General features: G+C 52.0%; 2 protein-coding genes across 3 annotated transcripts in view; one reads left to right on the top strand and one right to left on the bottom strand.

The window, feature by feature from the left end:
• GAB2 (GRB2 associated binding protein 2) overlaps positions 1-9,125 on the top strand; it is a gene marked incomplete at both ends in the record, with an annotated part of 178,477 nt that extends 169,352 nt beyond the window's left edge. Inside the window, 7 exons of one of the 2 annotated variants that reach the window (XM_080815804.1) lie at positions 1,296-1,888; positions 3,120-3,187; positions 4,510-4,774; positions 6,006-6,096; positions 6,335-6,434; positions 8,187-8,312; positions 8,982-9,125. In XM_080815804.1, coding sequence (XP_080671930.1) covers positions 1,296-1,888; positions 3,120-3,187; positions 4,510-4,774; positions 6,006-6,096; positions 6,335-6,434; positions 8,187-8,312; positions 8,982-9,125 — 1,387 coding nt within the window. Of the gene's footprint in view, positions 1-1,295; positions 1,889-3,119; positions 3,215-4,509; positions 4,775-6,005; positions 6,097-6,334; positions 6,435-8,186; positions 8,313-8,981 lie in introns of both variants that reach the window. The other variant, XM_080815803.1, reaches the window with a different exon arrangement.
• A 4,081-nt stretch (positions 9,126-13,206) lies between these two features.
• USP35 (ubiquitin specific peptidase 35) overlaps positions 13,207-27,513 on the bottom strand; it is a gene marked incomplete at its 5' end in the record, with an annotated part of 45,550 nt that continues 31,243 nt past the window's right edge. The window contains 4 exons of the mRNA XM_080817765.1: positions 13,207-14,318; positions 15,273-16,527; positions 17,069-17,175; positions 18,086-18,179. Of these exons, the coding sequence (XP_080673891.1) occupies positions 14,151-14,318; positions 15,273-16,527; positions 17,069-17,175; positions 18,086-18,179 (1,624 nt within the window). The 3' untranslated portion in view covers positions 13,207-14,150. The remainder of the gene's footprint in view (positions 14,319-15,272; positions 16,528-17,068; positions 17,176-18,085; positions 18,180-27,513) is intronic.

Genomic DNA, 27,513 nt, shown 5'->3' with positions numbered 1-27,513 from the left:
CCCAGGAGCTTAAAGAGCTCGCAGAAGGCAAAGCTTCCAGCGGATTGGCCTCAGAGGGCTCTGAGTGCCTCACTCCCCCACCCCCCGCAGCTATAGCGTGCAAATTTGTATGTACGCAAGATTTGCCTCATGCTAGTAAAAAGTGCCAAGAACCTTGAATCAGATTCTTGAAGACACTTAGAGTTTCCAGAAGGCTGAGAATCACTGTTCTAAAGGACTGTCCTAGAACAGTGATTGTATGAAATCCTAGCAGGAATCATAACGTGAGAGGGTGTAGAGCATACCCGAATCCCTACTTGCCCAGAGCCTCACCTTCCACTTTCCCCCAGCACCCACCTCCACACGGCACAGAATCTGGCCTGAAAAACACTTTCATAAGGCCAGTGGCTCCTGGAGCTTCAGAGCCAGATGAACCCTGGAGAGCCTCTGAGACCCTCCAGGCCGTGCCTTCAGATGGGGGCCGAGTGGGGCTCACACAAATCCTTTCACTCTCCTGGATCTTTTTTTTTTTTTTTTTTTTAACCATTCAGCCTTGCCTTATTTCCCAAAAACCTACATTTTAAAACCGTAATCCTCAACACTTTTTCTATCTGTAATGTAGTTCCCAAACAGGAAACCATTTTTCCTATAAAATTTTAGTCTTCTGGAAAGAGCCATTTCCCCCCGAATGCCTTTCAACGGACCATAATACCTGTTAGAAAATAAATTGATAGCTTCCATTTGAACAGTTCTTTATAACTGACAACTTCCACAGCCATTAGCAGACTTGTCTTACTATGGGAAGACAGAGACTCGGGTAAAACGGCCTGTCTGCTAGCGTGTGACACCAGTTTGAGGGTGCTTTCCATCATCTCATAGTCTTCACTTTCCATGCGTACATTCTGTGGTACTTAAAGCAGCGAACAGGTGGGTGGTATCACTGCCGTGTTTATTTGGAGGGGTGAGGGGTAAGAGGGACCTCTGCTAACCTCAGCCATCTTGGGGGTTGGATAAAGGTAACATCGATCGCATGTCTGAGTATTAGATCTACTGGAGTCTAACATCTGAACAACCTTCCACGTGTGTTTTTAGTCACGATTTTTGCAAATGCATTAACCAGAGCTCAGAAAGGGAACGTGCCTCATGCCAAGGCGCACAGCTGGTAAACCGTGATACACCTCGGGCCTGCCAGTCCTTCAGCCTGGTTCTGTGCACCAGACGGTCAGCCCGGGCTCTGAACATGCCAGCTTGCCTCCGGGGTGGGCAGCCTGGCTCCTCTAACCTGTCCCATCCCTCCCTTCTTCTCTCTCCTTTAGGAGTGCCAGCTTCTCTCAGGGCACAAGGGCCTCATTTCTCATGAGGAGTGACACAGCCGTACAGAAGCTTGCCCAGGGCAATGGACACTGTGTCAACGGGGTCAGTGGTCAAGTCCACGGTTTCTATAGCCTCCCCAAGCCAAGCCGGCACAATACAGAGTTCAGAGACAGTACCTACGACCTTCCCCGGAGCCTCGCCTCCCACGGCCACACCAAGGGCAGCCTCACGGGCTCTGAGACCGATAACGAGGACGTATACACCTTCAAGACGCCCAGCAACACCCTGTGTCGAGAGTTTGGGGACCTCCTCGTGGACAATATGGACGTGCCAGCCACCCCGCTGTCAGCCTACCAGATCCCTAGGACGTTCACGCTGGACAAGAACCACAATGCCATGGCAGTGGCCACTCCCGGGGACTCGGCCATCGCTCCCCCGCCCCGGCCTCCCAAGCCAAGCCAGGCAGAAACACCTCGATGGGGCAGCCCTCAGCAGAGACCCCCAGTCAGCGAAAGCAGCAGATCCATCTCTGCTGCGGCCACCATCCCCAGGCGCAACACGCTCCCAGCCATGGACAACAGCCGACTGCACCGAGGTTGGTAAAAACCCCAGCCGCAACCCTGGGGGATGGGAGGTGGCTTGGGAGTTCTCAGTAATTTTCCAGTCCTTGGTTATCCCTGCCAAGGAGACATAAGGCCCACCTGGGGCACTGATACTCACAGGTTCAGGGACCTTGTACCCAAACCCCTTCCTGGCTGGTCCTCCAGCCCCGGAGGCTATCGGCAGATGCCTGCCGTGCAGGAGTGTAGCTGACCCTGTCTGAGCGGTTACTCTTCTCAGGGAGCTGGACCAGTCTTGGTTAACCACAACACAACTTATTATGGGTTTGGAAGTCCAAATCACAGTATTTGATTCAATATAAATCAAAGATGGAAAAAAAATAAATATAGAGGACACAGCCAAACCTGTGTGGACTAACTATTAACACAAATTTTGAGCTACTGAATATTTTCTAAGCCACATATGAACCTCTTTGGGGAAAGTCTGGACTTCTCTCTAAGTGTATAAATTTCATTGTCACTAATTTCCCCTGAGCATATTCCAACCCTGAATAAGTGTCCTCTGTTTGACAAAAAAGTACAGTAATATTAATTCCTTTCATTTTGTATCATGCCACATAGCTTGCAAAGCCTGCTCCTGTCCATCCTGTTGTCTAAGTCAGGGAGTGACCCTGAGTGTGTGGTGGGAGAAAGCCTCAGTGTCTCCATCTCACATGAGGCCTGAGGTAGTCAGGAGACGTATTCAGGGTTGCAGTGTCCATCAGGGACAGAGATGGGACTCAGACCTGGGCTTCTGAGTCTTGGCTCAGTCCTCTTTCAGTCCATTGACTACCTGATCAATCACCTTGTGCTTTGGAATTGAAATGATACTGATGCACAGAAAACACGTCCCTACCCTTCAGAGAGCTCACATCCAGTTGGAGAAATAAAACGAACGTCTATAAATTAGTCCAGTATCATTATTCCTATAATCCTCATAAGAAGCGATGGCGGGGATGAGTGGGACAGGCGTTGAATGCTGTAGTGGGTGGAGGAGAGGGCTGTAGGTGAGGGAAGGAGTCCTTAAGGAGGGATCCTCTCTAGGTGTCAACACCGGAGCTGGATCTAGAAGCCAGGGAGGAATTTTTGAACTGAGGAATGATGGGATGGAATAGCTTATCACTTGGGTTTGAGAGTATTATCTGCTGGTGTATCATTGAGACCCCGAGCAGCACTGCCGAGGGTCTGGGGAAGTATTAGCACATGGGTCTTCTTTCCTCTCTCTAGCTTCCTCCTGTGAGTCCTACGAGTACCCGCAGCGTGGTGGAGAGAGTGCAGGCCGGTCTGCCGAGTCCATGAGTGATGCGGTCAGTTCTTTCCTGGTAAGTGGGGGTTAGCCGGGGGTCCTCAAGCCACTCCAGTGGGTTAAAGTCATACCCCAGGGAGCAAAAAGTACAGCTCAGGGGCACCTGGGTGGCTCAGTGGGTTAAGCCTCTGCCCTTGGGCTCAGGCCATGATCCCAGGGTCTTGGGATCGAGCCCCACATCGGGCTCTCTGCTCTGCAGGGAGCCTGCTTCCTCCTCTCTCTCTCTGCCTGCCTCTCTGCCTGCTTGTGATCTCTGTCTGTCAAATAAATAAATAAAATCTAAAAAAAAAAAAAAAAAAAGTACAGCTCACAAGAGTGGTGGCATCTCCCTCTTAGGTCCCTGCCTGCTTTTTTTCCTCCACCCAGATGCCTGGGTTGGGTTTTCAGAAAGTAAGATACCGGTATCTGGTGTGGAAGGAGTGAGTGTACTTAGGAACCTAGATCACAAGGCTCGCCCTCCAGGTCAGTAGGATGGGTCTAGAATGCAGAAGCCCCAGGCTCTGGGATGGGGAACCTGAGGCAGCAGGCTCCTCCCTGAGGCACTACCCAGGAGAGAGGCTGCAGCGTAGGGGGTGGGTTGGGGAGTGGGAGGGTTGGGGCGGCAGGGTGCTCAGAGGCAGTCTTTGTGGCAGGATTAGGGTCTGAGTGCAGGATCCCAGGCTGCCCCCTGCAGGGGGCTGACCGCAGCTCTCCAAGCCGATGAGGGGCCTGGCGTCATGCCCACTGAAATGATGAAAATTGGATAACCGAAGCAGAAGCAACTTGTCTATGCTGACAGACAGGGCAGGAGTCGGAGCCGGGTGACTGCACTGTATAACTTGGTGGCAGCTCCGACTGCCGCTGGCGGTCACCCTGAGAGCTGGGCCCGGGGAGCATTCTGGCCCAGACCTCACTGGCTAGGGCCCAGGTTTCTTCGGGCTTCAGATGCAAGCCCACTAACGGGGATTCTGGACCTGAGATGAAGGGCAGGTCCTATAACAAACCCATACAGTCCGTGGACTGTGCCACCTTCAGCCTGGGCTGGCCCCCACAAAGCCTTGTGCACCCGGCCACCAGGGCTGTTTTATACTAGAGGATTGTTACACATTGCAAGTGGGTCTCAGGGGATCGTGGAAACTAGAAGGGACCCACAGACCTCATTTCTTTCTGCCTCTGACTGTGCCTTCCTGCTTGGTTTTCCCAGGGCCTGCCTATCAGCTTCCCGAGGCAGCCAACTCAGTCATAATTCTCCTCACCTTGCGTACAGATTGTCCCTCCCTTCCTGTTTCTTCTCACTAGTTACCGCTCTGTTTCTTCACTCCCCTCTCCCAGCCCGGGAAAACCACCGTGGGCCGGTCAGAGAGCAGCAATTCCGAGGACAACTACGTGCCCATGAATCCAGGGTCCTCCACCCTGCTGGCCACGGAGCGAGCAGGCGATAACTCCCAGAGTGTCTACATCCCCATGAGCCCGGGACCCCACCACTTTGAGGCGCTTGGCTACCCCTCAGCAGCCCTTTCTATGCACCGGGGCCCCAGCCGAGGGAGTGAGATCCAGCCACCCCCTGTCAACCGCAACCTCAAACCTGACCGGAAAGGTGAGTCTTCTCTTTCCCCCCGTCCCATCTCTGGACAGGGTCCAGGAGCTCTTTGGATTCATTTAGGAATCGGGTGATTCCTGAACTTTCCTTGCCAGAAGCATTAGCCTCTGGGACCTAAACCACCCCCCAACTCTCACATACACAAACCCTCAACTTCATTCCAGTGGCCCAGCAGACTAGGGACTGGCCGCCAGGGTAGCCTTGATGGGCAAGGGTGCAGGCACCAGAAGGATGAGACACGGTGTCCAGCTCTGCCACCAGGATTAGACGCTAGTCGTTCTGTGTGCCTGAGCCTTGTTTCTCATCTAAGAACGGTGAACACTTGCCCCGCAGAGCACTGAGCAGCACAGATAATGTCTCAAAGTGCCTTGTAAAGTATAAACTGCCTTTGGAGGACACGGGCTGAGTATTAGAACTGGTAGAGCGGGCTGTTACAGGATATACTGTGCTAGAAAGGCGTGAGCCTGCAGACCAGCTGCCCGTGGGCTGGAATCCTCATTCAACTTCCTGGGATGTGACTTCGGGTAAATCCTTTCACTCTCCTGAGCTTCAGTTTTCTTACCTGCGAAATGGAGATAGTGGTGTGCTTCAGAGGAAAGCATCTAGGACACTGAGTCTGGTATGCGGCAGGTGTTCAGGAAAGCTAGATCCGTGCCCCCTGTGGTTTGAGTGCCCAGCCTACTGTTCCCTTAGTCTGCTGGCTGGGGATGAGTGGCAGGAATTCAAAGGGAGAAGTAGGATGACCAGGCAGGATACCCCCCATCCCCAGGTCGTCTGGTCAACGGAGAATTCAGATCTTAGCGTTTGAAGTGAAGCCTTTAGGGCCTCGTGCATTCACCTTCCTCCCCTGCCAGCTCCACGGCCCTGATCCACGAGTGGCAGGGAATAGTCACAGTGACTTTCTCCATCTCTGTTACCATCTCTTGTTTTTATATACATCCACAGATCTGGGAGAACAGTCTGTTGTCAGACCCAGTGTCTCCATTTTGGATTCTAAAAATGTGATCACTACAGAATATGCTTGCAAAGAAAATATTCAGAATCTTAAGACATGACTTCAGGGCCTAGCAATATAGGCAAAGATCATAGAGCCTGCTGAGCCTCAGTTTCCCTGTGTAAAAGCGGGAGTACAAAAGCATTTGTAAATAGACTTGTGTGTTATGTGGACATGCGTGTCTGTGTGGCATTGTCTTCAGTGGCTGATCGTTTGACTTTGTTCCTGCTCCAGTAAAGCCAACACCACTTGACCTGAGAAACAACACTGTTATTGATGAGCTCCCCTTCAAGTCACCCGTCACCAAGTCTTGGTCTAGGGCCATGTGAGTGTCCGTCTGGGGAAGCCGGAGCCTGGGACAGGGTTGTGAAGGCTGAGTCAGGAGAGCTGCAGCCTGATGCTCGCGCCACCGGTAGCCGAGCGGTATCTGGGACTTGGTTTCTGGCTCTGTGACGGGGGGTGGGGGGTGGGGGTGTTTGCACCTGGAGTAGGGAGCTCTGAGGGCGGAGTCTGAGGGTGAGGACTGAAAGCTTCCCGAGGTCACGGTCTTCTCCCCACCACAGCCATGCCTTCAACAGTTCCTCCCAGTACTGCCGCCCCATCTCCACCCAGAGCATCACCAGCACAGACTCCGGAGACAGCGAAGAGAACTACGTCCCTATGGTGAGTCCTCTGCACGCCACAGGAGTGAGTCTGCCGGGCCCCCGCGGGATGGGACTACTTTGCTGTGCACAAGTGTGTCGAGCACAGCGGGGTCGTCATCAGAGGCAAGGAGGACACGATCCCTGCCCTCGAGGAGGCTGCACTCTTAAAGGGCCTAGAAGGCCTCCCTCTCACAACTTTGACATGGGTGGAGAGGCAGTGCTGTGGGGACACACTCGCAGGGAGAAGGGAGGCAGCCATGTAGGCAAGAGACGTGGATTGGGGGGGCACAGAGGAGGAGGAGAGTGGTTAACTATGGCTACAGCTGGAGATTGGGCTGGCTGCAGCTTATGAATGACCCCGAATGCAGTCTTGGGAAGCCTGGGCTTTCCCTGTGGGCCACAGGGAGCCACAGAAGGTTTAAAAAGGCCAGCTGATGAGACCGGTGCCTCAGTACTGTCCCTGGGAGCCTACAGAGAATGACTAGAGCAGTCTGGGCACACGTGTGCCATGATGCGCAGTGGCGAAGGCCATGACGGGATAAACACTGTCTGCACGTGAGAACTTGCCTCCCTGACGTTTTCGTTGAACAAGGAGTAGCTGCCCAGCTTCTGTAGCTGCTACATCCACACTGAAGCAACAGTCAGCAGCCAAGAAATAGAACACAGGACTGTTGCCATTCTCGTTAGAATAAGACTTCAAGAAACTCCTAGACGTTGGTCTTGGTGCCTGGACGGAGAGAGGAGCCAAGAGTGTCCCCCTTTGCGGAGCTGGTGCAGGAGCCCGGGGAGAAGGCCACCCTGCTTGGATCCTGGAGGGGCAGGAGCCAGGGCCATTGGGAGCCAGCTGCTTCGGGGGCATTGCCCTGTTCGAGGCCAGAGATGGGAGATTCGGAGAAGCAGGTGTGGTGCCACCTGCTTTCCAACCTTCAGGGCGTAAAGGAGGGGTGCCCCGTGTTGGGGACCAGCAGGCAAACACGGGGTTGGTCAGGGAGCCAGTGGAGGAAACTGGGCCAGCCGCCCCGGGAGGGAGGCAGCACAGTACAGCGGGACTCGAGTAGGTCTGGGAGCCTGACGACGGACCTGGTTCCCGGCCCCACTCGCCAGCTGGACAAGCACAGGAAACTTTTTTTTCCAGGTTGAAATGACACAAATTTATTATCTTACTGTTCGGGAGGTCAAAAACCCAAAATGGGTCTTACGGGACTAAAACCAAGGGGTTAGCAGAGCTATGTCCTTTCTAGAGGCTCCATGGGAGAATCTGATCCTTGCCTTCTTCAGCTTCTAGAGGCTGCCTGTGTGTCTTGGCTGGTGGTCCCCAGTCAGCAACCCTGTCCCTTCAGCCTCAGCTTCTCCGATTCGGATGCTCCTGCCTTTCTCCTTTACTTAAAAGGACCCCTGTGGTTACACTGGGCCCAGCGGGGTGGTCCAGGATGATCTCCATCTGATAATCCTTAATTTAACCACGTGTGCAGAGTCTCTTTGCCATGTAAAGTAACATCTCTACTAGTTCTGGGGACTAGACACAGACATGCTGGGGACAGGCAAGTCAGGCCACGTCCCTGAACCATAATTTTATCTTTGTTTTAAACAAGAATAGTAAGAATAGCTACATCCCAGGATCCTTATGAGGGTTTAAATGAGGACATGAGCAGCCCCTGGACCAGCGCAGGACTCTGAGTGGGCACTCCATGCCCAGAGGTACAGGTTTTTCCAGGTGGTGGGTTCGTCTGCTTTCTACACTTACGAGTGGTTTTTCTCTCCTTTGTAATAGCAAAATCCAGTGTCTGCATCTCCCATTCCCAGTGGCACCAATAGTCCTGCCCCGAAGAAGAGCACGGGCAGCGTTGATTATCTGGCCCTGGACTTCCAGCCGAGCTCCCCCAGCCCCCACCGCAAGGTACCGCCACAGCCTAGCCCTCGGCCTTGTGCTGCCTGACTGCTTTTCCTTTAGTCTGGGTCTTAGAGGGCCTGCACGCCACCTCTGAAAGCACAGGGGCTCGAGTTCTGTCCAACCTTCTCAGCCAGTCCATCCCCCTTGAACTGGTGAGCAAATGGATGCAGGCCAGGAGCCGCGATCCGCTCGGGGTTACAAAGGGAATGAGTGACAGAGCCAAGCCGCAAGGATGCCGTGTCCTGGGCTTGAGCTTCTGAGAACTGGCGAGGTGCATCCATTGCCTTTGGTACAGGGACCTGCAGCAGAGACTCCCAGGTCCCAGAAAGTCGCCCCAGGAAGCACACTCAGCTGCCCAGTCCAGACAGCGGGCTGGCTGCCAGTGCTCCCCTCTGGCGGGTGCTTGTGGCAGCCTGGCAAATTCCTTCACAGGGAGATGGGTGGAGGCAGAGCTGAAGGCCAGGGTCCCCTTGGGGCTGGGAAACCAGGAGTGCTGACCAGGGCTGTTGCAGTCCAGGAGAGATACAGGGTGGGCTATAAAGGCCCCTTTCAGAAACAGAATACAGGATCCTGATGCCCATCTCCTCTCCCCTTGAGGCAGCTCAGAAAGAGACCCCCCACCCCTGTTCCCCACCATCCGGATAACTCACAGCCACCTCCCTATTCTGTCCTCAGCCGTCCACGTCATCTGTCACTTCCGATGAGAAGGTGGACTACGTTCAAGTGGACAAGGAGAAGACCCAGGCCCTGCAGAGCACCATGCAGGAGTGGACAGATGTGCGGCAGTCCTCGGAGCCTTCCAAGGGTGCCAAACTGTGATGCGGGGCCACTGCACCTGGGGAGGGGCCAGGAGGCAGCATCTCCAGTGCTGGCTCCTCTCCTCTATCCCCCACCCCCCAACTCACAATCTCTCCTCTCCCAGTGCCCCCTCCTGCCACTCTGGCCTTCAAAGCACTTGATGTCAGGGACCCTGAACCCCTCTCCTAAGTGGAGAGGGCCTGATCAAGGCATTTCCTCTGCCCACTCGGGGCCCCCCTTTGATTTTTACCAGTAATGGCCATGCCTCTACCCACCTTAGTTAGAGCTATTGCCAAAAAGCATCCTTCAGACTCTTCCTGTCCTTTAGACCTGAACACCTACTAGGCTTTGGGAGGGGCTGGGGCTCTGAGCCAGATTCCACACCTCACTTCCGGTCCTAGCCCTCAAGCCCTCTTCCCTCCAGCTACTGGGCTACCTCTCCTTCAGTCCCAGAAGATGCCACATTGTCTCGCTGACCCAGGGAGCCCAGGACCAGCAGAGCAAAGTGGACATGGACTTCATCCTTGTCTTGGTAGAGGACAGGCAAGGCCCCCAAAAGATGAAGTTGAGAAGGAAGGTTAGCAGTGATCTTGAGGGACACAGGAAGGAGGTCCTGGATGCAAAAGGCAGGTGATAAGGGCAGGAGACCTGCCCCTGTGTAGCTGGAGTGGGTTGGGAGAGGCAGAGGGAGGAGGACACAAGGGAAGGAAAACAGAGGAGGATGGGCAGGGGGTGATCAGGGCCCCTAGCCCAGTGGCGCACCCAGGCCCCCTCCGTGGGCATACAGGAGGGGCTGGGAAGGTGCGGGGTGCTGCAGGCAGTGCAGGGTGGAGAGGGAGTGTGGGGCAGTCGGTAGGTACTGCAGGGCCTGAGGGGCTGGCCGCTGTAGTGGGGAGGGAACAGCAAACGTGCCTCTGCAGGACAGGTGGTGGGGGAGGGCAGATAACTGATGGGCTGAGAGGCAGGAGGTGGACAGTGCAGCCGGGGCAGGGGGTGGGGGTGGGGTAGGGTGGAAAGCTGAGGCAATGCCTGGGGCTGCAGGCCAGAGCGGTGAGTGTGAGGGTCATGGGGAAAGCATTGCAGGGGAGGATGGAGCCAAGAGGATGTTGGGGAGGGCTGGGGCTTCTGCTGTGGCCTAAGCCAGTAGGAGTATGGTCCCGGGAGCCCTGAGCCACGTTGGATTCAGACCTGGTCCCTGGGACGGGAGAGGCCAGACCTCTGCTCCTGTGGCTTAAAGGCCCCGCATGAGCTGTGTCCTCCCCCACCAGGTATTTTGTCCTAAGGTGGGAAGGACAGATCTGAATCTTTTGTCGATGTTTCTTGCCCAAATCTTCCAGGGTTGCAGAGGTCTCATCCCACTCTGGGATGAACAGACCTCATTCCTATGGAAAAAAATACTTCCCACCATGGCTGACGGAGGTGGCTACAGCTCACCTTTGGGTTCCCATGAGCATACACCTGGCCACGGTCTCAGAAGCCCCACTCCGGCCAGGAGGATTTTCTGCACGCTCTCCTAGCAGTTCAGCTCAATTCAGCAGGCACTGATGAATGGCTGCCGGAGCCAGGTTCTGGGAACTCAAGAATTTGTGCACTTGAGGTGGGGGTAGGGGAGACCCAAGGGCACAGGACCTTGGTAAGGGCCGTGAGAGAGACTGGAAGCAAGGCTACTTCAGGATGGAAGTGCAGATCAGGGAGAGGTGATGTCTGGGGAAAGGGAGTGCTGAGATGGGCTTGAGAGGCAGGAAGGAGGGCAGGGTAAAGCACTGGGGCTGATGGCAGTGGCTGACACTGTCCCTTTAAGGCCCTCGCTGCAGGGTCTCCTAAGGCAGAGCATTGAGTGGCGCTGCCCTGTGCCCCAGGTGCCAACACTTTGGACTACAAGGTGAATGAAACTGAGTGTTCAAATCTAGTGTCCAAGGAGGCCTCCTTCCAGCTCTTGGTTCCTGCGGCTCCCAAGCCCTCAGGGAGGAGGTGGAGGGGCAGAGACAGAAGGACGTGTAAGAGGACGATGGCCTGGTGAAGGTGGAGACTCGGGCCTCCCCCAACCCGGTGTCTAGTACACACCTGTCAGTTCAGTTTAGCTCCCTGGTGGCCTGGCAAGGGCAGACCCAGGACGCACAGTGCCTGGGCCAGCAGGAGCAAGCAGCAGAGAGGGAGGAAGGGTTCCAGGGAGTTGAGCAAAGCAAGGTCCCAAGGAGCCACCGCCTGTGAAAGGGTGGTTCCAGGTTCCATCAGAGGGTGGCTGAGGCCCTTCCAGGCTGTTTCTCTGCAGGGGGTCTGGCTCACCGGGGATGGGCAGCACCCAGGGCCTTAGTCTGCCCGGTCCCCTTCCCGAGACGGGACTTTGAAGACGTCTACATTTGAAACCCTCCAAACACGCCCCATTTGTAGGAGAGAAGCACAACCATTCCTGCTCTGCAGTGAGTGGAGCAGAGGCTTGCCCCAGCCCTGGCCGACCCACCCCTCACACCCTTCCAAGAGCTCTGGCCGCAGTTCGCACTCCGGGGCACTCCAGGGCACCCCGTGAGGAAGCGAGGCTGGGCCCAGGAGCACTGCAGCTCCCTCCTCTGGGAGCCAACGTTCTGGGACTTTGCAAGCTCCCTGCGCTGCCCCGTGGAGGGGCCCCCTCGAGGTGCAGGCTGTCCTGTGATAGTTGGTGGTGTGTATTCTTGTGTGTTGGTTACACGTGTCTTGAAATTTAGAATCATTTCGCACAGATCTGTCAGGAAGAGAAAAGGGGCTAACAGCCCAGTCTTAGGTTCTTGCCCTGTTATACCATTTTAAAATCGACATTTAATTTTTCAAATCACTGTTGGTGCCTAATCACTTAAGTTATTAATTTATTCTGTTTTCTCTTTTAAAAAAATGTGTAACATGTATTTATCCTGTGTGTAGGTCTGGGGTGGGGTGGGAACGTGTTCTGGTGGGTCCTGGTTTTGCTGTGGTGACACACGGCACAGGCCTGGAGCTTGCAGGGCCCTTTTTACGTGATGTTGGAGCAGGACAACAATAAAGTCCATTAGAAGCAACCAGAGAAGGCTGCTGGAGCCTGCCTTGTCTGAAGGCGCTGGGGAGGGAACCCGCCTGCATAGAATCCCTGCCTGGGGGCCACCCACGTATAGGCCTACACACAGCTCTTCAGGGCCCCCATGAAGCTAGGGCCATTCTGTTCCCTTTCATTTTGATAGGGAGTAACGGGGCCCTCGTCTTGACTGGGAACAAGAATGAATCCTCCTTACCTCGGAATGTGTGTTCCTGATGTAGAAAATGGAAACTGTAATTGCCACCCATTCATCTTAGAAGGTGCACAGAGTGTAGAGATGAATTCTGGGCATGACTTGGTCTCTGCCAGACGACCAGCCCAGTTTCGCTGATCCCTAAGGTCTGATGTCTCAAGGGTCTGGGACATAGGCCAAAACTCACCTCCTCCACCTCCAGCACTGGCCAGCCAGCCCTCGCAGTCCCTGGCCACACCATGGCCTCTGTCCCTGACTTCCCACCTGCTTTGTTCCCCCAGATGGGTAGGGTTGGGGTGGAAAGGGCTCCTACATGACCTCCCCAGCTCCAAGAATGGGCTGGCACCTGGGGACACCAGGGAGGGGGGGCTTCCCACCCCCCCCTTTCCTCCTGGCCATCGCCCATCCCAGGAGGGGCCACACACCTGTACCAGGTTCTCCCAGGGAAGGCGGGAAGAATGTGGGAGCAGCAGTAGCCAGTTCTGGGCAGTCCAGAGTTCTCAGGGTCTGAAAAATCTCCAGATGCAGAGGCTCTGGCTTCACCCGATAGGTGAGTCCCCCCGACAGGATCTCCTCGGGCAGTGGACTGGGTTAAGTGCCTCTCAGGGTAATGAGTGTCCTTCCCTCTACCAGCACCTGCCTCTGGGGAATATGACCACTGTTGGTCCCAGCTCTACCCTCGGGGTTCTCCCAGTCCTCACCTTGAACTTGCAAGTGCTTCAGCGTGACACACTGTCACCTCCTGTGGGGCGTCACACAAGCCAAGAGGGCACAGGTTGTACCCTCCTCACTGCCCAGACACAGCAAGAAACAAAGGGCACTGCCGCCATCACGGCCACTGAGGCAGAAAGAATGACATCTTTAAAGGCTTCGGAGAACCTATTTTTATTCCCGTTTGAGACCCTGAGTCTCTTCTCTCTGTGTAGAAGGGTACAGCAGTGTCAGGGCACATGAGGTCAATATCTGCTCCTCACCAATCCACCCCCAGCAGCCCCGAGGCCATGGCTCGCATGCCCACAGATGAGGAGCTGAGCCAGCCAGCTTTCCTCAGGTCCGACGATGGCTTCGTGAGAAATGCAAACGTAGCTGCAGTAGAATAAGATTCTCTATCTTAACCAGAAAGGGGATGCAGGTGGTGGCATCTCAGGCACTGAGGCAGGCTAGGGGAGATAGGGTTTGGGGGGACTGTCCCCTCTATGCACAGTCTCTGACCCCGTGCCAGGCTGCTTCCCACCTGCACTCCCCTCAAAGAAGTACCAAGGGTGCGGGCAACCACAGCCGGGGCCTCTGGAACCCCCTCAGAGAACCCAGAAGGTGGCCCCAATCCTGCTCTGCTTTTTATACTAGAGAGCACTAGGATTGTCTGAAGGGAGCGAGGAGGGATATGCTACTTGACGGCAAAACACTAGAGCTGTGAAGTCAGCCCTGGCACGTAGCCTGCTGGGGGGACAGGGGGACAAGGCCCAGAGAGTGTCCATCTAAGCTGCTTCAAGTTGACCAGGACACTTGGGTGAGAAATCTTAATGGGGCTGATCCCAGGGTCAGGGGCTTGGCTCTCACCTCTGTATGAGTCTCTGTGCACCCTCCAGGCTGAGGAGTGGCATCCCAGAAGCTTCCTCTCCACCTTCCCTGCCCTTGGAAGGGCCTGTCTTCAAGGCTGGACCTGCCTCCACAGCCTCGCTCTGACCCCACCTGGCAGAGCGCCTCTGCCTCGGTCCCCACCCAGTTCCCCGAGGGAGAGGATCAAGGCCTCCCTGCGGTGGGCTGTGGCGACCCCCGCAGGTGGGAGCAGGCTGGGGCAGGGTCCACATTAGAAAACCAGTCTGTGGAAGTCACCACCACTGCCACCTGCAGGACTGCAGCCTCCTGGCGAGCCTTCGTCCTCATCCTTGTCGTCATCGAAGCCCCTCCCCCAGTGCGGAGAGGCCGGGAGCGCAGAGATGTAGGCCGCCCTGCTTCGGGCCTCCTTCTCCTGCTCCTGGGAACACAGATGCGGATGGGGAAGGAGGCTTAAAATTCAGGCTCTGAAGCCAGAGGCTTCACTGCACCCCCAACCCAGTGCCATCCAGCACAGCAGTTCCAACTGTCTCCGGGGTGCCCAGGGCCAAGCACCAAGGACCCTCAGGTCCTACCCGTGGGATGTGCCAGCTCTGTGGGAGGGTGGCTGGGTTGGAGCCTCCTTCTACCCTCTATCTAGCCTTCAAAGCCACTCTTCTCCCAGTAACAACTCCTAGCCCCTGGGGAAAAGGAGCTCATTCACACAAGACACAAGACGAAGTAACTGATGAGGGCCTGCCATGGCCCCAGGAAGGAGGAGGAGCACATCCCACCACACAGGGTGCCCCTCTGGTGTCCTGACACGGCTGTCCAGCTCACTGCCCCGCGAGGCACGAGGAACACGCCCGTCCTCAGGCTGAATGGAGGCCAGCCTCACAGTCGCTCCTCACCCACCACCCTGCCTCCACCTGGATGGCCCAGCGGAAACCTACAGCCAGCCTGGTGTCCCCACATGGACTCCGGCGCCACTGCCCACAGGGCCCCATGGGATGACTGGTGGTTCGTGGCTTCTGCCGTTCCAGCTGCTAAGTATTCTGATACCACCCCTGACTCAGAAGAGGGGAGTCGAAGGCACATGAGAGGAGGTTCTGGGCAGCGTGGTCCCCAGGTGCCCCTGGAAGCCTCCACCTTCCACCACACAACCCCAGGGTGCTCCTTCGCACACTCAGGACAAGCGTGAATAAACAACTGGTAATTCCTGAACGTCTGCTCCTCTGAAGTAAGGGGTTCTGTCTGTCGAGTCTGCCTGTACGGGCCCGGCACAAGAGGGTCAATGAGAGGGGAGCAGAAGGGGACCAGACAGGGGAGTATCCCACCCGAGGCGGCTGCTGTGCAGGGAAGCCCTCCACCCGGGGATGACCCCGGGCCTGCTCACCTGCAGGTAAAGGATGTTGTCTTTGGAAATGGCCTCCATCAAGTCTTTGTGGAGGGTGGGCTCCGCGCGGCCTCTGGGAGAGCCGGGCTCGGCCTCAGGCCCCTCCCCAGGCCGCTGTCGGTAAAAGAGCACGTAGGCCGTGTCCTTGGGGAAGAAAGAGGTGACGTTGCTGACAGACTCGAAGGAGGAGAAGGACACCCGAGTGTCGTTGAATAGGTACCACTGGTTCTCGGGCTCGGGCCTGTCAGCGGCGCCCGGCAAGGGGGCTGGGCGGGCAGCGCCCTCCCGGGCATAGCAGTAGTAGTGGCCGCTCTCCGAGGACACTCCGGAGTGCACCACAACGCTGCAGAGGTCGTAGGCCTGGCCCCGGCCCCCCGCCAGCGGCAGGCGGAGCAGCAAGGGGATGGAGACATCGTCCAGGATCTTGCGGCGGCGCATGGTGCGCAGGTCGAAGGAGAAGCGCAGCAGGGTCAGGATGAGGTAGCGCGGCCCCTGGCTCAGCTCCACCGCCTTCTCGGCGTCCTGCAGCGAGGCGCAAGGCTCGCAGTAGTAGCGGTTCTCGGCCGTCAGCCTTTCGGGGCACAGGAAGTAGTTGACCAGGTCCAGGACGGAGCGGGAGCCCTCTCCGGCAGGGGCGGGGGCACCCCGGTGGGTCCCTGACCCCGGGCTGTCCTCTTCCTTCTCCTTCGTGGTCTCAGCCTCCTTCTCCTTCTCTGCCTTTTCTTCCTCCTCCTCTTTCTCTTTCTCCTCTTCCTCCTCCTCCTCTTGGGTCCTTTCCACCTCCTGTGCTTCTTCCTCTGCTTGCTCCTCCCTCTCCACCTTCTCCTCCCCACGGCTCTGCCCCCCAGGTCCCTGGCAGCCCAGGCCTTCCACGTCCAGGACGGAGGTCGGGGCGTCCCCCGTGACACAGTGTTTCCTCTGCCTCCGAGGACCGACCCTGCTTGGAACCTGGGCTTGGGAGGATGCCGGGGGCTCCCGGCCGCCCATGTCCTCTGCAGGGAGCATCACCGAACCTAGGCGGCGACGGCGACAGCGCTCAGTAGGGGGAAAAGCAAGAGAGAGGTCCGTGAAGGCCTCCTCTCTGGAGGAGACATTGAGGCAGCGGAGGCAGCGTATGCGAGTCACAATCTTGCCTCCGAACATCTTCTCCACAGAGGTGGGACGTGGGCTGGGGGGCTCCTCCGGAGGGGACGGCAAGCTGGACTGCTTGAGCTTTTGGCAGATCCTTGTCCCCGTTTTCTCTTCTTCATGCAGCCTGGAGCAGAGAGCACGGGGATTTCACACACACACACACGCACGGATCCATTCTCAGTGCTTGGCCCTGATCTGAGCCATCTACCTTAACCAGGGGCCACCCACTTAGACGTGTGCATGGGTATGCACAGTCCCCACACATAGGTGCCAATGACACACATCCACACACATGAACACACAAGCCAGGCACACATGCCACCACTTCCCTCCAGGCAGGCCCACGAACCTGCCATGTGGAGAGGTGCCACGTCTACATGCACGTGCCCCCAGTGCTGAGCTGAACACGTGCACATACACACTCAGGCAAGCAGAACACACGCATATGCACGCACTGACCCCTCCCCAGTCAGGGCTCTGGTGAGCAAACGTCCCTCACACGCAGCCCTGCCCACCCCTCACGGCACCCATCGCTGCGCCTTCCGCAAGTGCGGTGTGGCACCCGCTTCCGGGGACAGGCCACGCAGCGGGGAGACGGGCTATCCCTCAGCCACCCTCCTCCGGCTCCCAAGCCCCCACGCAGAGCCTGGTCTGGCCCCCCTTACCGATCCAGCAGGTACTTTAGGTACTCTGAGCAGTCCTGCTGGGTGCCGGGGCTGAACCAGGGTGTCCAGGATGCAGAGAGGAAGTTCTCTGGAGAGATGGCAGGCCGCTAGGACCAAGGCAGGTGGAAGGCACGTCAGGAGCAGGAGGCCACTCACTAACCAGCTCTGCTGCATGCTAGGCCCGAGGGTACGTGGGGACTCTCCGTCCCAAACTTCCTGGCCTCCACCCTGAAGTCCTCCCACCCCTCGTCGTCCCTGCCCCAGCCTCTCCCACCACGTCCATGCAGCCCATGCGCACGGCCTGAGGTTTGTGGAGATGAACCAATCCTCTAGCGATTTGCTCTCCCCCAGCACACCTCCTATTTTTTTCCAGACCCTTATCCATTGCCATTCCTTCTGTCTAAAACATTTTCCCAACATCAAAAGCCTACAGAGTTCAAGACCCAGATGCACGGACACCTGTTCCATGAGGTCTTCCCAATGGTCCCAGCCCTACCACAATTAGCTCTTCTCTCCCTTGCGTGCACACAACACTGCATTTCCCTCCATTCAAGCATTACAACTGTTCTCTGCAGCTCCACCCTCCCCACCAGACTATGAGCTCCATGAAGACCTGTACTGTGGCTTCCTCCTCTCTGTGACCCCCACAGGGCCTTGCAGAATGCCTGGCCAAGGGTTTCAGGTCCCATGAGGGCAGAGACCGTGAACAAAACAAATACAGCCCTCAGGGGGCCTGGCGATGCCAGTGCTCAGAAATAATAGCAGATGAGACAAGCAACATCTAGCACAAGGGCGTGAATCACTGATGGGAGAGACCTGGCCATCAGCACACAGAAGAGGGCACAAGGAAGCACTCCCTCTCCTGTCCCATGAGGCACCAAACCGACCATGAACCCACGCCAGCCCCAACGCGGGACTCACCAGCATACACCAGGAAGCAGGGCCTTCGACCCAGAAGCAGGGAGGGTGGCAGCCCAGGGCCTCCTCTCCATCACGCACCAAGCCCCCTGCACTCACCTGGCTGTGCTCTAGGAAGGCAAAGAGCCACTGCAGCTTGGTCATCAGGGGCTGGGAGTTGTTCTCTGTCAATCTGAGCACACAGTGTCTGAAGCTTCAGAAGAAAGCAAAAGCATCCAGGGTGTAAGCCGAGGGCACCCAAGGAGCTTCTCCTCACCCGCAGCCCAGGCAACCCCAGTGCCCAACCTCAAGGCACAGCAGCTACTTCAAGCTCAGGCAAGAAAGAGCAGGTGAACAACCCAGCCTGGACAGTGAAGTTGACCCCACAGCTCATTCCAGTTCAGACAGCCCACGACCCTGAGACTCAAAGGCTCCAGGGTGCTGAGATCCTACAGTCTCAGGGCGGCGAGGCTGGAACTCTCCCGCGTGCTTCAGTCTGCGCTGCGGTGGCGCACACCCATCTCTTCCTCCCCTGGAAACGGCCTTCAGAGCCACCCAGAGCAGCCCCCTTGCTGCAACCAGGTCCCTCCCAGTCTGCTCTCACAGCCCCTTCTCAGGACCCCCACGCCATGGCCCTAAGACTACCAGAGTGGTTCTGCTGCCTTCGAATGAGGGAGGCAGGGGTCCATGTGAGGAGTGCGCTGCACAAGGAGGATACGTCAGGGTGAGACAGGCTCCCGACAACGGGGTGGGACCCTGCGGGAGAGGGGAAGGAGGCCCTGCTGACACCAGCATTGCCTTGGAGCGAGCCAATTCCCAGGCCTCACCTTAGCTCCTGTGCTCACAAACAGCTCTGGGCAACCAGGTCAGGCATCTTTCCAACCTGAGCCTGCTGCACAGAACAGAACAGTGTTACCCAAGTGTTACCCCTTGCCATCCGTCACAAAGTTCAAGTGCAGGAGCTGAGGGAGCAGTTAGGGACACGTGCAGCATGTGACCTCACTACCATCATGTAAGCACGGGATCAGTATTCTGGTAGGTCGTCTGACTGTATTTTACAAAAATTAACAGTCTGTAGCAGACTGGAAACTGGAAAAACTAGACCTTCACCAGGTCTGAGAAGCACACACGTTAGGAAGTGCTCGAGAGTGAGCTCTGACCTCCCCACACTAGAGCTGAAGCTCAGAGAGGAGAAACCTACTTGAAGTCATACCACAAGCCAGGGCAAAGCTTCTTGCTCTGTTTCTTTTTTTTTTAAAGATGTCTAAGTATGGTGCGGGTGAAAGATGAGTCAAATGGATCAACAGGATATAACAGAGAGCCCAGAAACAGGCCCCAAAATATCGTCCACTGACCTTGGACAAAGGAGCAAAGGCAAAACAAGGGAGCAAAAACGAGTCTTGTCAACAAGTGGAACATCTGGACACCCACAGGAAAAATACACACACCAAGACACATACCTCACAATCACCCCACAAAATTAACTCAAGAAGGACCAGGGACCTAAATATAAAACACAAAACGATAAAATTCTCAGACAGTAACACAGGAGATAACCTCTATGACCTTTGATATGGCGATGCCTTTTTAGAGGCAGCACCAAAGACATGACCTGTGAAAATAACTAATAAGCTGGATTTCCTTAAAATTAAATTCTTCTGCTCTGGGAAAGAAAACACCCAGAGAATTAAAAGACAAGCCAGAGTCTTGGAGAAAATATTTGCAAAAGACCCATCCGATAAAGGTCTGTTATCCAAAATACGCAAAGAATTCTTAAAACCCAACAATAAGAAAACCAACAACCAATTTTAAAATGGGCCAAATACAGAGAAAGGGGAGTGTCCAAGTTGGTGGCATAGTGAGATCCGGAACCCCAAAGACACACCCAATCCACAGCTCCCTCTGGATCAGGTCCCTCTGAAAAAGATCTGAAAACTAGAAGAACTGCTTTTCCACAACCAAGGACAGAAGGACCACCCTGAGATGCCTTGGAGGGGCTTAGACAGGGTCTTGCAAAAAACCCCACCCGCCAGCAAAGACACACAACAGGGAGGGGTGGTCCTAGATAGGCGCTTCCGCCAGGGGACAGAAGAGTTGATGCCTCACCCCTAGGACCCCAGAGCCTGGGATCTTTACTGGAGAGAGAGGAGCCCCCAGAACATGGGACTGGCAAAGCCAGGGGTCCCAAAGTACTCTGATAAATCGAGCTCTGCCCCGGAGGGCTTGACCCAAGCTCTAGGGAAAAAAAACGCAGTTTGCAAAATGCCTGAACTGTAGGTCTGATCAATTTATTTCCGGATCTGGAGACAACAGCTAGAGGAACAGGGACAGCTGAGAAGCCCCCTGGTGATGGGGGCCCCGGGGGGCCACTATCATTGCACCACAGGCAGGGTGCCAGCATGGGTAGGGGGATTCGGCCGGGCACCCAGCCTCCACCACCTTGCTGGAAGGGACAGGAGTGCATCCACTGAGTCAGACTGCACAGGGAGTGGTAGTGTTTCCCCACTCCAGGCTAGGACAGCGAGTGCAAACTGTCATGGAGTTCTGGCACTCCAGAGTGAGAATCTGCTAGTGCAGGTGGGCGGCCGCAACAATCCCCCCAGCCCCCAGAGCAGGGACATGTGTGCAGACAAGGCACTCTCCCACCTCACTGCCGAAGCCCAGGGGTGTATACAGTCCCGCCTTTCTCTGCCGTCCTTCTGAAGCCGGCTAACAAGCCCATCCCCTATGCTCTCTGGCTGTCTTGCTCAAGCAAGTGGTTATACACGACCCACACAGGAGATGCCCCTTGATCACCCGGCCCTTGTGGCCCAAGACTGCTACGGTTAGCAAGCTGTGCACAAAGCTAACACACACAAAGTTCCTGGCAGGCTACCCACCCCCGCCCCCAGGACACTGCACAGACCACAGACTGAAACACATCCTGACTCTGCCTACGAAAAAAGCCAAATACTTAGTCCAGAGCATCAGCCAGAAGGAAAGGCTTCAGGTTTCCCACCTATCTAGAGGCTGAGAAAGCCCTTCCAGGAACAGGAGCAAGGAGACAGAACACTGTGCACACCCTTCGCCTCACTCCTGCTGGAGGGAACTCCCAGAAAGGAGCTTGGCTGGTGCCCTGATTTTTAAAACTGTTGTCCAGGGAACTCTTCCAGATCTGACCTGGAGGCCGGCAGGGATTACTAGCAACATAGGACTCAACATATTCACATACTTCACAAGCTACTGCCTGAGAGTCAGGCTTCCCATCACCTGAAACTAGGTGCTAAATGAGGTCTCTACCTTTGGATCACTGACAGGTCTTAGAACCTGCTCAAATGGGGTCATATCAATAGGGGCATATGAAGAATAAATCCGGTGATTTAGCAAATTACAAAAGTTCAAGAGATAACCAAGAACCAGGACAAGAGTGACCAAGAATCCACCTACAAAAGGCCACACCTTGAAGACAAAGAGCTGGCTGTTCTGCCTAATTCGGAAAACACAGGCAGAGAGTCAAGGAAGATGAGGCAACAGAACTGTGCTCCAAACAAAAGAACAAGATAAGGGAGTCTGCTTCTCCTTCTCACTTTCCCTCTGCCCCTCCCCTGCACTCACACACTCTCTCTCAAATAAATAAAATCTTTAAAAAAAACAAGATAAAACCTCAGAAAAAGACCTTAAGGATGAGGATAGGTAATCTACCTGATAAAGAATTCAAATGAATGAGCATAAACATGTTTACCAAACTTGGGGAAGGGGCGGTGGTGGGGACTAGATGAACACAGTGAGAAATTCTACAACAAAACAGCATGGTGAGAAAGTACCAAAAGGAAGTCACAGAGGTGAAGAACATGACAACTCAAATGAAAAACAAGACTAGAACAGCTCCACAGCAGAATGGATGAGATAAGAGAAACCAGCAAGCAGGAAGACAAACCAGTGGAACTCACCCAAACCAAACAACAAGAAGGAAACAGAATTTTAGAAGAATAAAGGTAACTTAAGACTCCTCGGAGACGATATCAAATGGAATAACATTCATGTTAGAGGGGTCCCAGTAGAAGAAAGAAAGGGCCAGGAAATGTATCTGAAGAAACAGGCGAAGACTTCTCTAACCTGCGGAAAGAAACAGACATCCAAGTGTAGAAAGCCCGGAGAGTTTCAAATAAGATGAACCCAAAGACAGCCACAGCAAGAAACATTATCATTAAAATGTCAAAACTTAAAGCATCTTAAAAGCACCAAGAGAATAACAAGTTTTTACATACAAAAAATTTTTTAAAATAAAAATAAAACCATGAAAAGAAAATAAAATAAAACCATGAAGACTACTAGCAGCTTTGTCAGCAGAAATTTAACAAGCCCAGATGAGAGTGGTATGACATATTCAAAGTGCTGAAAAGAGAAATTTACAACTGAGAACACTCTACCCTGCAAGGTTATCATTCAGATTTGAAGGAGAGATAAAGAGATTTAAAGACAAGCAAAAACTAAGGGAATTTCATCACTACTAAATAGGCCTTATGAAAAATATTAAACAAATTTCTTTAAGCTGAAACGACATGTCACTAATAACAAAAACATGCACAGAAATAAAAATCTCCCTGGAAAAGCTAAATACATAGTAAAGACAATGGATTAATCAGTTAGTTACAGGTACTAAGAAGATTAAAAGATAAAACTCACAAAATTAACTAAAACTATAATAATTAGCTAATTACATACATTAAAAAAGACGTAAAAAGAGATATCAAAAACATGAAACTAGGAAGGCACCCGGGTGGCTCAGTAGGTTAAGCAGCCAACTCTTGGTCTCAGCTTGGGTTATGATCTCAGGGACGTGAGATCGAGCCCCATATCAAGCACTGCAGTGGGCTCTGCGCTTAGCAAGGAATCCGCTGGAGATTCTCTCCCTCTTCCTTTCCCTCCCCCCAACCCTGTTTGCATGCACATGTGTTCTTACTCTCTCAAGAAAACAAAAACGTGAAACTAGGGAGGGGAGTAAAATATACTTTCCAAATGTGTTCAACCATTAGTTGCTATCAACTTAAAATAAAATGTAATTAGATAAATAATATGATGTCTGTGGACATCACAGTAACCACACACCAAAACTTAGAGTAAATACACAAAGCAAATGAGAAAGGAGTCCAACATACTATTTTAAAACATCATAAAACCACAAAGGAAGAGAGAGAAAGAAAGGAACTACACACAAAGGCAGAAAACAATTAACAAAATGGCAATAAATACATAGCTCTCAATAATTACTTTAAATGTAAATGGACTAAATTCTTCAATCAAAAGTGAGCTGAATGGATAAAAAACAATACCTATCCATATATTACCTACCAAAGACTCACTTCAGAAGTCAGGACACAGACTGACAGTGAAGGGATGGGAGAAAAGAAAGATACTCCATGCAAATGTAAATGAAAAGAAAGCTGGGGAAACTGCACTCACATCAAACAAAATGGAATTTACAACAAATACTATAAGACAAAGAGGGGTACCACATAACAGTAGAGGGGCTGATCCAGTAAGAAGATACAATATTTATAAATCCGGGGTCTCCTGGGTGGCTCAGTTGTTAAGCATCTGCCTTCAGCTCAGGTCATGATCCCAGGGTCCTGGGATTGAGCCCCACACTGGGCTCCCTGCTTGGCAGGAAGCCTGCTTCTCCCTCTCCCGCTCCCCCTGCTTGTGTTCCCTCTCTCATTGTCTCTCTGTGAAATAAATATATAAATAATCTTTTAAAAAATTTTATAAATACATATGCATCTAAAATAGGAGCACCAAAATATACAAAGCAAATATTAACACACTTAAAGAGAGAAAAGGAGGACAATACAACAGTAAGGGATTTTAACACCTCACTTACATCAATGGATCAATCAACCAAATGGAAAATTAGTAAGGGAACATCAGCCATAGCAACACATTAGACCAGATGAACTTAACGGGAAAATATAAAACATTCCATCCAAAACCAGGAGAATAGACATTCTTCTCAAATGCACATGGTACATTATGCAGATCTATCACACATTAGGTGACAAAAGCAGTCTCAATAAATTCAAGAAGACTGAAAACATATCAAGCATCTTCTCTAACCACTATGGTATAAAACCAGAAATCATTTATAAGAAGGAAATGGGAAAAAACACAAATCTGTGGAGAGTAAACAATGTGTTACAACTGAACAACTAGAAGAGATCAAAGATCAAAGAAGAAATTTTTAAAATACCTAGAGATAAATTAAAACAGAAATATCCCCCCACACACAAAAACAGAAATACAACATGCCAAAATCTATGGGATCCAGTAAAATAAGTTCTAAGAGGGAAACTCAGAGTAATATGGGCCTACCTCAAGAAACAAAAGAAATCTCAAACCATTTAACTTTACACCTAAAGGAACTAGAAAAAGAACAAAGATCACAGTTTAAAAAAGAAAAAGGAAATAATAAAGATCAGAGCACAAATAAATGAAATAGAAACTTAAAGCACAAGAGAAATGATCAATGAAACTGAAAGTTGGCTCTTTGAAAACAAAATTGATAAACGTTTAGGTATACTAACAAAGAAAAGAGGACTCAAATAAATAAAATCAAAAGTGAAAAAAATGTTACAGTTGATGCCAAAGAAATACAAACACTCATAGGATACTACTATGAACTATAAAAACAATAAATTGGGCAACCTAGAAGAAATGGATAAATTCCTAGAAATTTACATTAGTTGTAGAAAAATCTAAGGATACTGATGACTAGTAAGGGGACTGAATCAGTAATCAAAAAAGTCCCAACAAACTGAGGTCCAGGACCAGACACTTTTTTTTTTTTTTTTAATACTCCAATTCAAAACCAAAAGACATCCCCATCGATGCCCTTGTGAAAATCGTGTGAGCTGACAAATTAATGAGCCAGTTGCCTGGGGTGAAGTCTGCCCTTCACCTGTGTCATTACCAAGAAACGAGAGCGACATCGGTGGGTCCTCCGGATGAGCAGAAGGTAGTGATTTCCGGCCATAAGTGGAGTCACGGAGGACGCAAGAGTGCTAATACACTGGGGCTGAGGCAGGAACAGCCCAGGCTCTTGGGTCTGGGAGCTTCCAGCTCCAGGGCAAGCAGGCAGACAGGAGATACAGAGTGATGACCCCTCCAGACAGGGACAGGAGATGAGGAACATTTACGGAAGGAGCGCTGTGTACCGCCCCCCAGACCAGGCATTTTATATATATTTTCTTGCTTAATGCCAGAATCAGCCATGGGCTTTTCTGCTTAGACGGGGTGATGTGTCCATGGTCCAGCCTTGCTGTACAGAATGATACAGGCGTGACCGCCATTACCGCAGCTCTCAGCCCGCCACGTGTGAGTGACACAGACATCATCATCCAAGAGCAAAAAGGGAAACTCACTACCTTAACATTTTGGCCTGTTAACTTTACAGTCTTTTTTCTCTATAAATATTTTCTGTCCGTTTACCAATACGGGCTTACGCTGCATGTGTTGTCCAATGCCCGCTTTTTAACTCAGATGCTGTTACATGGTCATTCCGCATTCCTGTCCAGTCTCACTCCAGCACTTACAGAGCACGCCGCTGGAGGGACTCCCATCCATCCTTTTTATCAACCCGCACTTGTAGGATGTCTAGGTCCCCTTTAAGCTCCCATATTTTTAAATAATGTTCTGCTGAATATTCTTGTAGACCGAGCACTGCTAAAGTGATGCGATTTTTTTTTTAAAGGTAAATTTCTAGCATGGAAATTGCTGGGTCAAAGGATAGACACATTTTTAAAGTCCAGTTTATTGAGGAATAATTCACCTACAGCAGAATTGGGCCTTTTCACGTGTACATTTCTTTGATTTTGGATGAATGGCATCGGTCACTTGACCAGACACTTCACTGTTCAGAATTCACTGGTGAATTCTACCAAAAAATTCCAAGAATATGAATACTGGGTATCTAGCCTTCACAAATTCTTCCAAAAAACTTTAGAAGAGGGAAAGCTTCCAAACTCATTTTATGAAGCCAGCACTACCCTGATACCAAAAACAGACAAGGATACCACCACACACAAAACAGAAAGCTACAAGCCAATATCCCTGATGAATACAGATGCAAAAATTCTCAACAAAATATTAGCAAACTGAGTTCAACAATACATTGAAAGGATCATATACCATGGCCAAGTGGGGTTTATTAGGGATTCAAGGATAGCTCAACACCCACAAATTAACATGATAGATATATCACACTAAATATAATGTAAATTTCATATAATCTCAACAGAGAAAAAGATTTTAACAAAATTCAATATCCACTTATGAAAAAAATCTCAACAAAATGCATACATAGGGAATGAACCTTCACATAAAAAAGGTCACGTACGACAAACCCACAGCTAACATCATACTCAATAGTGAAAGCTTAACAAAGCAAAGATAGTCAATATTCCCGCTTCCAACCAACATAGTACTGGAAGTCCTAGGCACAGCAATGAGGCAGGAAAAAGAAATAAAAGGTATACAATACACACAATATATATATACACACACTATATATATTCCATACACACATATACACACACACACACACACACACACAGTTTTTTTAATCCATTCATCTGTTTTTGGACACTTGTTGTACACACACAATGGAATACTACTCAATCATTAAATTAAAAACATAAAATACATTTAAAAATAGGGTACCTGGGTGGCTCAGTGAGTAGGCAACTGACTTTTATTTTGGCTCAGGTCGTGATCTCAGGATCTTGAGATCGAGCCCTGTGTTGGGCTCCAGGCTCTGTGGGAAGTCTGCTTGGGATGCTTTCCCTCTCCCTTGGCCACCCCATCTCAAATAAATAAATAAATAAATAAAAATCGTGCCCCTTCCAACATGGATGGACCTTAAGGATATTAAGCTAAATGAAATAAGTAAGACAGAAAGGACAAATACACCACGATTTCACTTATGTGTGGAATCCAAAAAACAAAACCAAGACTCACAGAAACAGACTGGTGGTTGCCAGAGGGGAGGAGCATTGGCAGGGGTGAAACAGGTGAAGGGAATTAAGTAGTACAAATTTCCAGGTAAAAATAACTCACAAGCATGGGGAATACAGTCAATAATATTGTATTAACACTGTAAAGTGACAGATTATGGTAACTAGACTTCTCCTGGTGACCATCTCCCGATGTATACTAATGTCAGATATCACTGTGTTATACACCTGAAACATAATACTGTATGTCGATCAAAACTCAATTTTAAAAAGGGCCAAACATCTTAACAGACACCTCACCAAAGATACAGAGATGCCAAATAAGCACATAAAAAGATGTTCCTCGTCATAGGTCATCAGAGAAATGCCAATTAAAACAAAATGGGTTCTGGTCCAAGATGGCAATAAGGAGGACCTGAGCTCACATTCTCCAGACATACCAAACCTACACCTACTTACAGAGTCATTCCTCCTGAAGAACTAAGGGCTGATTGGACAGTTTCTGCACGACCAACTGGAAAGCATCATGAAAGACAGAGACAGAGTTGGAAACCAAGGTTC

This window comes from Martes martes (assembly GCF_963455335.1).
Source record: "Martes martes genome assembly, chromosome: 10".
Lineage (NCBI taxonomy): Eukaryota > Metazoa > Chordata > Mammalia > Carnivora > Mustelidae > Martes > Martes martes.
This window is presented reverse-complemented; position numbering and strand designations above follow the sequence as displayed.